We start from the raw sequence: 12,105 nt of genomic DNA on the forward strand, positions 1-12,105 counted from the left end.
TGATAGGCACGGGTGTTTTAGCAGCAGGACAGGTTAAGTAGCACTGACTAAACATGGGTTGCTTTTGGCTGTCATTGCCCAAGGTCCATGCTTGTCCTGGTCATTCGCCCTGACCACCTCACAGACGAGGCTGGCTGGAGTGAGCGGGAGGTGGGGGGGGGGCATGTCTCGGGGCTCCGTCATAATTTGACTGCTGCTCGCATAAGGCTCACAATTTGAACTTAATGCAAATGGCTTTTCCTTTAGGGTCTTTTCCGAATTGGGGCTGGGGCCTCCAAGTTAAAGAAACTGAAAGCTGCTTTAGATTGTTCTACGTCCCACCTGGATGAATTCTATTCAGACCCCCACGCTGTAGCAGGTGAGCTCCAAGGAGTGGACCTTAAGGTGGGGGGAGAACCTACCTCAAGCAAATCATTAGCTAAATATCCAATTTTAATTTTAGCTTTAAGTAACAGATAAAACTGGAAAATTATATATATGTGTATGCACACACGTCTTTTTTATTCCTGTTTTTGATTCTCATTATTAAGTAAAGGTGAATGTACATATAATCCAAATATTGGGGATGTGCTTCTATTTTCTTTTTTTCTTCCACCTCCAAAGTCTAGCTCCACCTGGATAAATTACGTCTATTAGGAAGATGGATTTGAAGTTAATTTCATTTTTGATGATCTCAATATATTTTGCAAGGACAGAAATTTCATTCTCTAACTACTTTCACAAATCATGAATTGTTCTCGCTATCTTGGAAGACTGTAATTGAGATTATTTCAATTTGCAAGCTATATGATCCAAGATTCCCAGTCTTTGCCCTTTTCATACTAAAAGAAAGCGGTAATAATTTCAGGTGCTTTAAAGTCCTATTTGCGGGAACTGCCTGAACCTTTGATGACTTTTAATCTGTATGAAGAATGGACACAGGTTGCAAGGTAAGTTTAAAGAACATTGGATTTTAAAAGTTAAAGGTAATCTAATACTGTGTCCCATGTGTAAACCATTATGCTCTCAGGAATCATAAAATGAACATAATTTTTAAATTATTTGTTAATTTCATTAATTATTTGTTAACAAATACTGCTCTGGCTCTTAAACTTAAGATACAAATATTGAATATTATAATTATCAGTGTAGGAAGGTCACCACACATGCATTGGTTTAAATTTGTGTGACTCGTATGGTGGAAAATTTATAGTGGTACACACATCAATACCCACACCAATCAGCTGATTATAAACCCCTTTCATGTGGGAGAAAGTGCCATCCCAGCCAATGGCAGTTGGCCTCTTGAGCCGTATTGTCCTAGTAACATTAGTATTAGTGTTATTATTAATAATAGTTAACGCTTACCTAGTATTTACTGAGCTAAGTTCTGTACTGACCTTTACACCTATTATCTTCTGTAACCCGTAATCAGTGACATGAAAGGCAGCTGGTGTCTTCATTTTACAGACGAGACATCTGACGCCGAGGGAATAGCAAGCAATTGGCAAAGCTGGAATTCAGACCCCACGGTCTTTGTCCCCCCCTCCACCCCCCGCTTCAGCGTGACTAGGAGTAGCTTACTCCTAGGACTAACAGGCACTTGTGTTAATGCAGCATAGTAACACAGGCATATTGATGCATGTGGAAATAAATGGTGATGATAACATTTTTGTTCTCAGAGTTTTAAGCAGTGTAGGCTTCTTTAAAAAGTCCTAGAAGTTTCTCTTTTTTGATTGCTGAGTAATACTCCATTGTATACATGGACCCCATCTTCTTGATCCAGTCATCTGTTTTTGGGTATTTGGGTTGTTTCCATAGCTTTAGCTATTGTAAATAGTCTCTTTGTCACCCCTCCTCCTCGTCAGCTTGTCCCCTCACAGTTCTGACTCATTTCCTCTCATGGTGCCTGAGTCCTCACTCAAAGGCAAAGAACAGATCCCTGCCCCATGCGCACCTTCAGCCCCTGTCACCCATTCCCATCAAAGAGGCTGTGACTCTGATCCCTTGACTCGTCACTCTAACCAGCCATTTGCCTTTGAACTTGTCTCTGTGGTGTTGAAATGAGAATCTCTGTCCCTGGTTGATGGAGAGGATTTCAAAGTCCCAGTCAGTTCTTAGTCATGGTTGTGTCCTTGGTCACAGTACGGCCCCCTTAAGCATCATGCTTATGGGCCTGAATAAATGGGCCCTACCATCAGTGTCAGGGAGGAGAGGGTTCTGGGATTTCTTCTGTTAGGTAGTTGATGGAAGGCTACATAGGCTCCACATTCTGTTCTGCAGCTCACAAACTCAGCCCTACAAGGAAACAAGCTTTTGAAAGATGTCTGTCTGTCCGTGTATTGACTCTGTACTTCAGCACAGGCCCCCCTCCCATCCCAGTGTCACATGGATGGTCCCTGAGTGTAATTATGTGTAACCCCTATTGTCACTCTCCAGATTGGTCCAGGGTGGAGAATGTGTTGCATCAGCAACTTGTAATGCTCTTGCCTGCTGCCGGGCAGAGCTGACCCCGCTCTGCAGGTGCTGGTCTGGCCCTTGTGAAAGTTTGCACGTTAAAACTGTGAAGCAGAAGGCTCCTGGAATCGCTTCATAGCAGAAATGTCCTTTTATTTTGTTTACTCTATATGTTTTACTAATTGTTTTTTAAATAGGGAGTATATTCCCAAGGTGCATAGTCCAGGTTCCTGGCCTAGAGCCTTTGGACTATATGTGGAGGGGAGGGAAAGACCAGGGTCTAGATGTCGGGGCTCAGCCCGCTCACCTCTGGCTGAGCTGCACTTAGGACAAGATCTGGGCTCCACAAAGATACGCATGACTATCCACTTTCTGGACAGAGCTTTTGGTGTTATCTTGTCCTGTGTGCCAAGCATTGGCCTCAGAGATGACTCCCCTTACTGATGGCACAAAACCTCACTGTTATTACCAGAGTCCACCTTCTTACCCCAGTCTTGCGATCAAGGGAATAAATCTTGGCCATATACTAACTGCACATATAATTAGTTGGAATTTGACTCCAAATCTGTTTATTTCCAAAATCTTTGCTGTTTTCCACCTGTGCTTTCCCCTGTCGATGGAGGCCCCTCTGTTAATGGAGCACAGTACACAAGTATTATTAGTATGCGTTGTACCAACTGGCTATGAATTGTATCTTTTTTGTTCTCAGTGTGCAGGATCAAGACAAAAAGCTTCAAGATTTATGGAGAACATGTCAGAAGCTGCCACCACAAAACTTTGTTAACTTTAGGTATGTGCGACTGCCGTTCTGAAGATCCATCCTCTAAGCAGCAGTGATCTGGAGTGAAGAAAGGTTTTGCCCCAGTCGGGGGCCATTTAGCATAGTGTGCTTGGATTTGGGGTGGCTGGGAATGGGAGTTGATGTGTGATGCCGTGATGAACCTGAGACTTCAGCTTCATGTCTGCCCTAGTAAATAGCCTTCCCATTTGCCCTGCGGATATTGGGAAAAAAGTCTCGTGAAAAATTGGGCTGACTGTATGCTGGATTTGGAGACTAAATGGCCCAATTTGTAAAAGGCAAAAACTAATCAGTAGTTGTGCTTTCTGTAATATCTTTCACATAATTTATTTTAAAAAGAGCATAAATCATCCTCTTAAATAAGATTTCAGGAGACGGAGATTATATATTACCTTTTTAACACGTCAGGTATCAGCGTGACCCATGTTTGGGTTGATACTTACAGTATCTTTTTCTGCTTCATTTAGCACTTTAGTCTGGAATTGCAGATATCCCTAACATAGTCGTGGTCGTACGGTGGGGACTGAATTATGGTTCCCGAGACTTTGGAATTTGACCTTTTATTTTGTTTATTTTACTCTTTATAATTTCTACTAATCAATAGGAAGTACATTCCCATGATTTGAAATTTAAGCGACTTCAATGAAAAGTCTCTATCCTGTTCCTATCTCCCAGCTACCTGGTTCCTCTCCTGAGAGGTACACGTGTTTTCAGTTTCTCAAACAGCCTCTTGGCAAGAGTTCCACTGGTACAGGCAGGCATTGCTTAGTGATCTTTCAAGATCATCAGCAGTGGGCTGAGTATTCAGTGGTGGTCCCAACAGGCCATGCGCTGGAGATGGGGCACATAGTGGATTGTATCATCTACATTTGTGTGACTACACCCTGTGACATTTGCACAGTGATGAAATTGCCTAGTGGGCATTTCTCAGAACATGTCCCCATCATTAAGCAACACATGACTGTACAAGCAAATACATACACATATATGTGTGTACATTTTTTTGATCCTACATCCCCCCCTTTTTTATACAAAATAGTATAGTATACATTCTCTTCCTTGCCTTTTTTGTTTACTATACATCTTGGCAATTTTTTTCATTTCATCGTAACTTTTCATGACTGTAATACTCCACTATATATATATATATATATATATATATATATATATATATGCACACACACACACACACATACATATATATGGAGTAGCTTTTTTAACCTGGCCCTTATTGATAGTTAAATTGTTCTTAATCTTTTCCTGTACTTGTACATCAGAGAGTGTATCTATGATAAATTGGATGATTTCATAATTAAAAAGAGCATTTTCAAATACAGTTACCTTTATGTAATATAGGCACATATATGTGCACATATATGTGTATGTGTAAACATACACTCTGCTTACACTAAAACTATATTGGGCCCACTGTTTTTCACATTACCTAGAATAGATAGGGCATAAAGGAGAAATTGATTATAAATATACAGCAAATAGAGATTGAATCATTGAGGTTTACATTTTACTTGTTTTCCTCTTGCTAGTCCTAAATTAGTCTGTTTTCTTTAAAAAAGAGCACATGAAATTTATGGAATGCTTATACTGCATCAGATTCTGATTTAATAACGCTGCAGGTAGCAGCTGGGACTGAGCACTAGGCATGATGACAACATTCCTGCAGTCACTTCAGAGTCAATGCTTCCCCCCCTTGTCTTTATCCCATAGGTATTTAATCAAGTTCCTCGCAAAGCTTGCTCAGACGAGCGACGTTAATAAAATGACTCCCAGCAACATTGCAATCGTGTTGGGCCCTAATTTGTTATGGGCCAAAAATGAAGGGTAAGTGATCTTTTACCATAATGTGTCATTTCAATTTCTTCTTTCCACCTGATGGGAAAAATAGAAACATAACTCAAGATGCTCAATCTGGGGTAATATGCACTTCAGAGTGCTCTGCAGTGATCTTGCCATTTAGCCCACATTCTCGAACACCACTGTGAGGCTGGGTTCTGTCCCAGGTGCTGGTCACACAGCAGCAGTGCAGCGAAAGCACCACACATGTCTGCCTACATGGCAGTGATGTCATAGACATTACAGAGAATGAGGGTGACAATACTTGCTGAAAGGACATAATCCAGGCTTGGAAGTGGCACTCAAGCTGTACCTTGATGAATGTGATGGGACCTGAGCAAACGAAGACATTGTGGGCTTGTTTCCAGGGATGGCCTGGTCTCCTAGAACTTGACCACGGAGGCTGTGAGACTGTGGCTGGCAGGCAGAGCCAGGTCATGAAGGACCGTGTATATCTTGCAGAGATGCTTGGAAACTTAGTTTCTGAGCAGAAAAATGACTTGATCAAGTTGCATTTAGGAAGACCCTTGTTGGCATTGAGAATGTGCATTGAATAGAGGAAGGAGATCAGAGAGATCCCGGGGAGCTTCTAGGAAATCACTAGTGTTAATGTTCACTCTGTTGGTAGCAATATGATTATCTCATTTCATCCTCATATAAATAACTTTGTGAAGTATAGGTGCTATTTCCTCATTTTTATAGGTGAGGTCTCACAGACGAGGCTTAGAGAGGACAAGTAACTTGCTTCACGTTGCACACAGGGAGGTCGTGGCGCCCAGGTGCTGGCTACGGAGCCTGTGCCCTTCACCCCCTGCCTCCCATCACTGCCGCTTAGCCTGACACACAGGGAGGTCGTGGCGCCCAGGCGCTGGCTACGGAGCCTGTGCCCTTCACGCCCTGCCTCCCATCACTGCCGCTTAGTGCCTGACGTCCCACTAAAACATGCGGTGACTTCTCTTCAGTCATTGACTTGTGTATGCCCAATCTCGTTTCAGAAAGTGTAAGATTATTTAAACAGATCCAGTGTCATAAAGAAAAATGAAAGATACTGCATCTACAAAGTTAATTACATATGTCTGTTTCATAGCATCTAATTTCCACGTAGACTAAAGAGTTACATATAAAAAGTAATGACATAGATATGGCAAGTAAATATTTGTTAGCTTTTGGAATAGGGAATACTTTTGTAGATGTAAAAGTAGTGCAAGAAATAAATTTAGCAATCAAATAAATTTGATTAGTAGAATTAGAAATAGAAAGCTCCCAAGAAAAGATCCAGAATATATAAAAAGAATCAGTAGATAAACAAGTAGTGCCTTGTTAAAAAGCAAAATTGACCAAGAATATGCATGAACAGGTCCTCACCAGTCCACACCGGTGCTCAGGCTTGTAGTACTTTCAGAATCCACTTGGGAGGAAGGGTGAGGAGGGAGATTTGCAGGCCGAGCTTGCATTTTAAGCTGGAATTTGAAAGGAGCTAGAACCTTGGTTGGGGAATTGGGGTGAAAAGATTCCTCCCAGTGGGAATGGCAGAATGAAAATAAAGAGGAGGTGGGTTTGAAGTAGTGAGACCTGGGATCTAGGGTCTTAGGAATCCTGTGTCCTCGTTTATGGAGTTAGCATCATGACAGTCCCCAGGTTGTAGGTTGTAAAAATTAAACTCCGAAGTGTGGTGGAAGCTGGGTGAATGTAGGCCTCTGTGGCTGCTTCTGAGGTGCTCTGAGCAACAGCCAGGGGGATGATTCCTACTTGTTTTCTTCCTTGTGAGCTTTGACATTCAGACCCTTGCGACGCCTGACACTCATCTTGGGACCAGTCCACATATGTGACAACCGTGTTCATGTTAAATGTGGGGGTGCAGGTTTCCTGATAGGGCAGGAGACACATGGAATCACTCCTGGGTACATTAGTGGCAAATGGTTTTTTGGCGATCTTGAGTCCTAAGATGGTAATTACCATGGGTCACGCGTTCCGGACCAGTTTACAGCCAGCGTCCTGACCACAGTGTCCGGCCCTCGCTCTCCCGCTCTCGTCACTGTGGGCTCTTTTTCTCTGAGTGGTCACTGCTACACTCATAGGCCAGGGCCTTAGGGCCTTAGTCTTTGAATTTGAACTTATTTTATCTTTTCAAAATAATTGAATGGCCTTGACACGGCCTGTAGACACCGGGGCCACCTGGGGGAGGCGCTTCATCTCTGTGACCTTCCTTTGCAGGACGCTGGCCGAGATGGCAGCAGCCACATCTGTCCACGTGGTGGCTGTAATCGAGCCCATCATTCAGCACGCGGACTGGTTCTTCCCTGAAGGTAATTACCTCTTCAATTTCATTGACTGCCAGAGCTAATCGTCTCATAGTATCAAACATCGTTTCAAAGAAGAAAATACATCAGGAGTTTCTTCATGGTTCTGTAATTGGTTTCACTTTTTCACGTTTTTTCCCAGACTGTGTGCACTCATGTTTTTGACATAATGGCATGTTAGCTTGTGTTGTACTTCATGTCACTTCACACTGGCATCATCCTCTCAGCCAGTGTGCATTAAATACCCTGGAGGTGCTGCATGCTTGCTAGCAAGACCTACTGTTTGTTCCTGGAGGAGCGCAGCTGCTGGAAAAGGCCACATGCCCCGTGATAGTGGCCGGTCAGAAGGCTGGGCGACTGGGGATGATGTGACAAACTCAAGTGTTGGACACAAAGAGGGGCACTTCATAGAAGAGGTGGCGCTGCACATGCAGGAGGTTCCCACTGGCTTCTTTTTCTTCTAGGGAGATAGTTAGATTCATGCAAAAATAAGGTTGGGGCTAGTGTGTGAAGGTCTGAGAATTAGGGTTTCATCCCGCAGGTGCTAGGTTTTCAAGCCGCGTGTGTGGCAGTGCTGGCCCCTTTGGGCGTGCTGGTCGGGGGTGGGGTCGGGAGTCTGGACCTCCCACCCCCACTTTGCCCAGAGAAGCGCGGCTGTCACGTCTGCCAGAGTGTGAGCGTCACAGCCCAGGGGCACCGGATCCTGTTGTCCAGAGTCATTGGCCCTCCTTCACGCAGACTACTCAGTACACCTGCGAGGGATCTATGAATATTGGCGCTCTGCCTAGGATTCCTTTGAGAAAACCCATCTCGCAAAAACTGCTATAAACAGTAGAGTTGATGTTGCCTTTTATTTCTTTTTTTATATCAAACTGTAAATAGCTTTTTTATTTGACAGGTGAGTAATCCATGCTCATTTTCTCTTCTGTATTCCATGATTTCTTTTTTTTTTTTTTAAAGATTTATTTATTTATATATACAAGCACTGGGTACAGTCAGAAGCGTGGGAGGGTGAGAGAATTCACCAGAGCGGGGAGCAGAGCAGGCAGAAGGACCGTAGTACACTGCTGAGGGGAGCAGCGGGCAGCAGGAGAGGTCTGCGCGCCATGTGGGACCCTCCTCCGGTGGCCGGGGAGCAGCCGGGAATCGAACCAGCGCTGCAGAGGCTGCAGGCAGCTTCGCAACCCAGCGCTCAACCGCTGCACCACCAGGGAGGCCCATGATTTCTTTTTTTTTAACAAAAAAGAACACAGAGGAATTGTGTAACTTCTGCGTCCTATCCCACCCCTACTTCCAATTTTCTTATTTCCCCTCCCTTGGTCCAATAGGAAGGCAAGAGCACCCCAGGCTTCTGCTCGTGGCCGAGTGGGGCCTTGTGGACCGAAGAAGGAGACTCCCATTCAGTAGCAGCGTAAAGCTCCCTCAGCCCCTGTGCTGTGTGTGTCATGTGTGTCTGTGTTTCTTCTTACAGAGGTGGAATTTAATGTATCAGAAGCATTCGTACCTCTTGCCACCCCAAATTCCAATCACTCACCCCACACTGGAAATGACTCTGACTCGGGGACCCTGGAGAGGAAGCGGCCGGCCAGCATGGCAGTGATGGAAGGGGACTTGGTGAAGAAAGAGAGGTGTGTTCAGGGCTGTTCTCTTTCAGAGCCACAGCAGATACCATGTAGAAGAGTTGTTAACCCCTCAGTATCTGGTACTGCCTCAGTGTCCCTGCAGGATGAGCGTGGCCCAGCACACCCACGGTTGGGGGAGTCCACATAGTTTCAGGAAGTCTGCTCTAGCTCATTCCAAACAGTTATCTGACCGTAAAGTAGGTATGTAGCTTGCCAGTTCCCACTCCCACCCTGTGCATTCAAGCCTTGCTTGATGGTCTGTGAAAAGCCCTGCCGTGGAAGAGCATCACACACACAGCAGTTTCCTCTGAGTGTACTTAATTGGGGGCGGGGGAGAAAGAAAAGGGGAAATGAGTTATATCCTATGGACTTGTGTCCAGAGCTGAAAGTGAGAGCAACCCACCTCTTGGTGAGTTGTGCGATTTGGTATTTGGTATAACTTGGCCCCTCAGTGGAAGCCAACCATTGAACTGATGTTTGGCTGAAGAAACCTCAGTGTTGGCCAGTTCTGGAAGAAGTGGCTATGTGGGATTCACTGAGAGATGGCAAGTCTCTGTTCTGTGCTCCACGGGAGATTTGCGGAATTTCCAGTGGTTAAGGGAACTTGGAATTTTTGCCTATAGACAACTGTCAAGTGTGTGATGAAATGCCACCCTACTCACCAGTAATGCTAAGAGTAAGAGGGGCCTGTTGGGACGCACCTGCTTTTCTTGCATACATGTCATAACATTAATTGGAAATAGTTTTGCCTTAAAACAAGCAACAAGCGCTTGTTTTAATTGGCCAATCTTAAAGTAGAGGTTTTGTTTTGTTTGTTGTAACCCATAACAGAGGAAAATGTTGTCCGATTCTGTCGTTCTGAAATCTACACTTATGATGTGAAGTTTTACTTGTCTGAACCCCCTTCACACACTCGGTCGTGCCTCACGATCACAGCCCAAATCGGTCCTTGTGTGTTGTGATGCGATGTGAATCTGCTTAGCACATAGTGGACAATTCTCAGTTACCTGCCTGGTGGATTTTCCCCACCGGCTCACCCAGTAAATTTGAACTTGGGGAGCTGTTTAGCATTTGTTTTTCAAACTGAAAAGTTTGAAAGTTCATGCAGTGGTCGACTTACATGAAAAGTGAGTCTTCCTTCCAACCTCTCCTCCAATCAACCACCATCTCCTTCCCAAAAGCAACTGCTTTTTCCATTCTCACGTATCTGTTCAGATCTAGTCGTCGCACTCACACTTATGTTTCTATTCCCAGCTTCAGAGTTAGTGGCGTGTGACGACCTCACACGCACCCCAGTAGGACCTCTGGACTCAGTGTTTACCTGGCCCCCAGACTCACAGAGTTGAGCTGGGCAGTGGGTGGGTGGTGTGGAAGAAAACATGCTGACATGATGCCACTCACCCGAGTAGGGCCGTCTGTTTGCTCCCAGCTGCTCACACCCGTGTGAGAAAGGGCATTGATCAAACAGGGTCCATCGAACCCCTCAGGTTAAAAGCCCAGTTGAACTGCTTGCCCTGGTGATAGGGATGGCCACTGACTGGTCCTAGCTGCCTCACTGCATGCCAGGCAGCTCGGGTGGCTACCCGTGTGTGGGTTCTCACACGAGTGGACCAAGGGGCTTCTGTCTTAATGGTCGGCTTGCATGGTGTGTTGACTGTTTCTTCTCTCTGTGTAGCTTTGGTGTGAAGCTTATGGACTTCCAAGCCCACCGGCGGGGTGGTACTCTAAATAGAAAGCACCTGTCCCCCGCTTTCCAGCCGCCACTCCCGCCCACAGATGGCAGCACCTTGGCGCCAGCGGGCCCAGAGCCCCCTCCCCAGAGCGCTAGGGCTGAAAGCAGCGCAGGGGGTGGGACTGTCCCCAACTCTGCGGGCATGCTGGAGCAGGGGCCAAGCCCGGGCGATGGCAGGTAAGGAGGCTGGTTGCTGCTGACTGAGAGCTGGATACCCCAGCGTCTTGCAGGTGCCGGCCTGTGGGCAAGGCATCCACATCTGAAGAATCACTGGGCATAAAGTGAACCAGATTTGCCTTCACTCCTCCAGTTGGCAAAGAATGGATCAAAAGACCTCAGAGTGCTTGCTTCCTTTCTTGTTTTCAAAAGAAAGCAACATTGTTTGCTTTCTTTACCATACTGCTTTGGTGCTGGAAGCTGGAAGCCAATGGGTGTCTAGCAGTATCACAAATCTCTTACCTGTTTAATGTGTCCTCGGCATTGATGTACCATTTGCTTGTGTCATTCCACTAGTAAATGTTGGAATGTAGCAAGTTAGGTTACAGTATTTCTGGCATCCATTCATTCACTGGCTTATTCACTCATCATCACTCATCCAATCCGATTTACTCTGTGACTAATAGGTACTAGGCGCTCTAGGTGATTTAACTCGTCCTCCCACCCCTGGCTCAGTCTTATAGGGGAGCTGATACACAGTACAAGAGAGGAAGCCTTTTTGTTGCTTAACCTTTGACTAACCGCCTGGAGTGGGCTACAAATACATAGCCACTTTAAGTAAAATTACCTTTGAGCTTGAGAATTTGGTTGAATTTTCATCCATTCCATTCTCACATTGACCTGGGCAGATGACCACTCAAGGTGGATCCCAGCTGGCAACTGCTGTAAAGATGAGCCTCTGCAGAGTAGATGCTACAGTTTTGATTGTTCTTTGCTCTATTTCGGCCATCTATAAAGCACTAACTGATAATTTATAAAGTAAAAAAAAAAATAATGTATAAAACAGGGACAACCTGTTTAGCCATGTTTTTCCATACAGAGAGATGGATTTGCCTTGGGAAAATGCCCTCACCTGATCTTGGGCCGGGGCGGGAGGGCCCCATGGCTCAGCCCGGACCTATGAGATAAGAATCTTCACAGTCCTCATAGCTGCACTCCAGTGCTTTGTGCATCCCTGCATTCCTGTTTACTTGAATAATTTGGGGAAGTTCACTTTTTGGTTACAAATAAGGCTTCAAACTTCCGAGGGCTTCATCTCCCCATCGTAAGCTTTGTGTTGTTCTGTAAGTAGCTGCTACTCCATACGTGTATTTGTTTTACTTTCAAGTTTTTGTTTGAGGAAAGAATCAGCTGACTCACATTTTCATT

The 12,105-nt window shown here is 45.1% G+C and overlaps 1 protein-coding gene across 2 annotated transcripts in view; it reads left to right on the plus strand.

Moving 5' to 3' along the window:
* Positions 1-12,105, plus strand: part of ARHGAP17 (Rho GTPase activating protein 17) — a 77,815-nt gene that overhangs the window by 51,239 nt on the left and 14,471 nt on the right. Inside the window, exons 11-17 of one of the 2 annotated variants that reach the window (XM_037508074.2) lie at positions 247-358; positions 848-929; positions 3,146-3,226; positions 4,961-5,074; positions 7,301-7,392; positions 8,858-9,014; positions 10,684-10,917. In XM_037508074.2, the coding sequence (XP_037363971.2) occupies positions 247-358; positions 848-929; positions 3,146-3,226; positions 4,961-5,074; positions 7,301-7,392; positions 8,858-9,014; positions 10,684-10,917 (872 nt within the window). The remainder of the gene's footprint in view (positions 1-246; positions 359-847; positions 930-3,145; positions 3,227-4,960; positions 5,075-7,300; positions 7,393-8,857; positions 9,015-10,683; positions 10,918-12,105) is intronic. The other variant, XM_054693789.1, reaches the window with a different exon arrangement.

The sequence above is a fragment of the Talpa occidentalis genome, unplaced genomic scaffold (assembly GCF_014898055.3).
Source record: "Talpa occidentalis isolate TD23 unplaced genomic scaffold, MPIMG_talOcc4v2.1 talOcc4.12, whole genome shotgun sequence".
Lineage (NCBI taxonomy): Eukaryota > Metazoa > Chordata > Mammalia > Eulipotyphla > Talpidae > Talpa > Talpa occidentalis.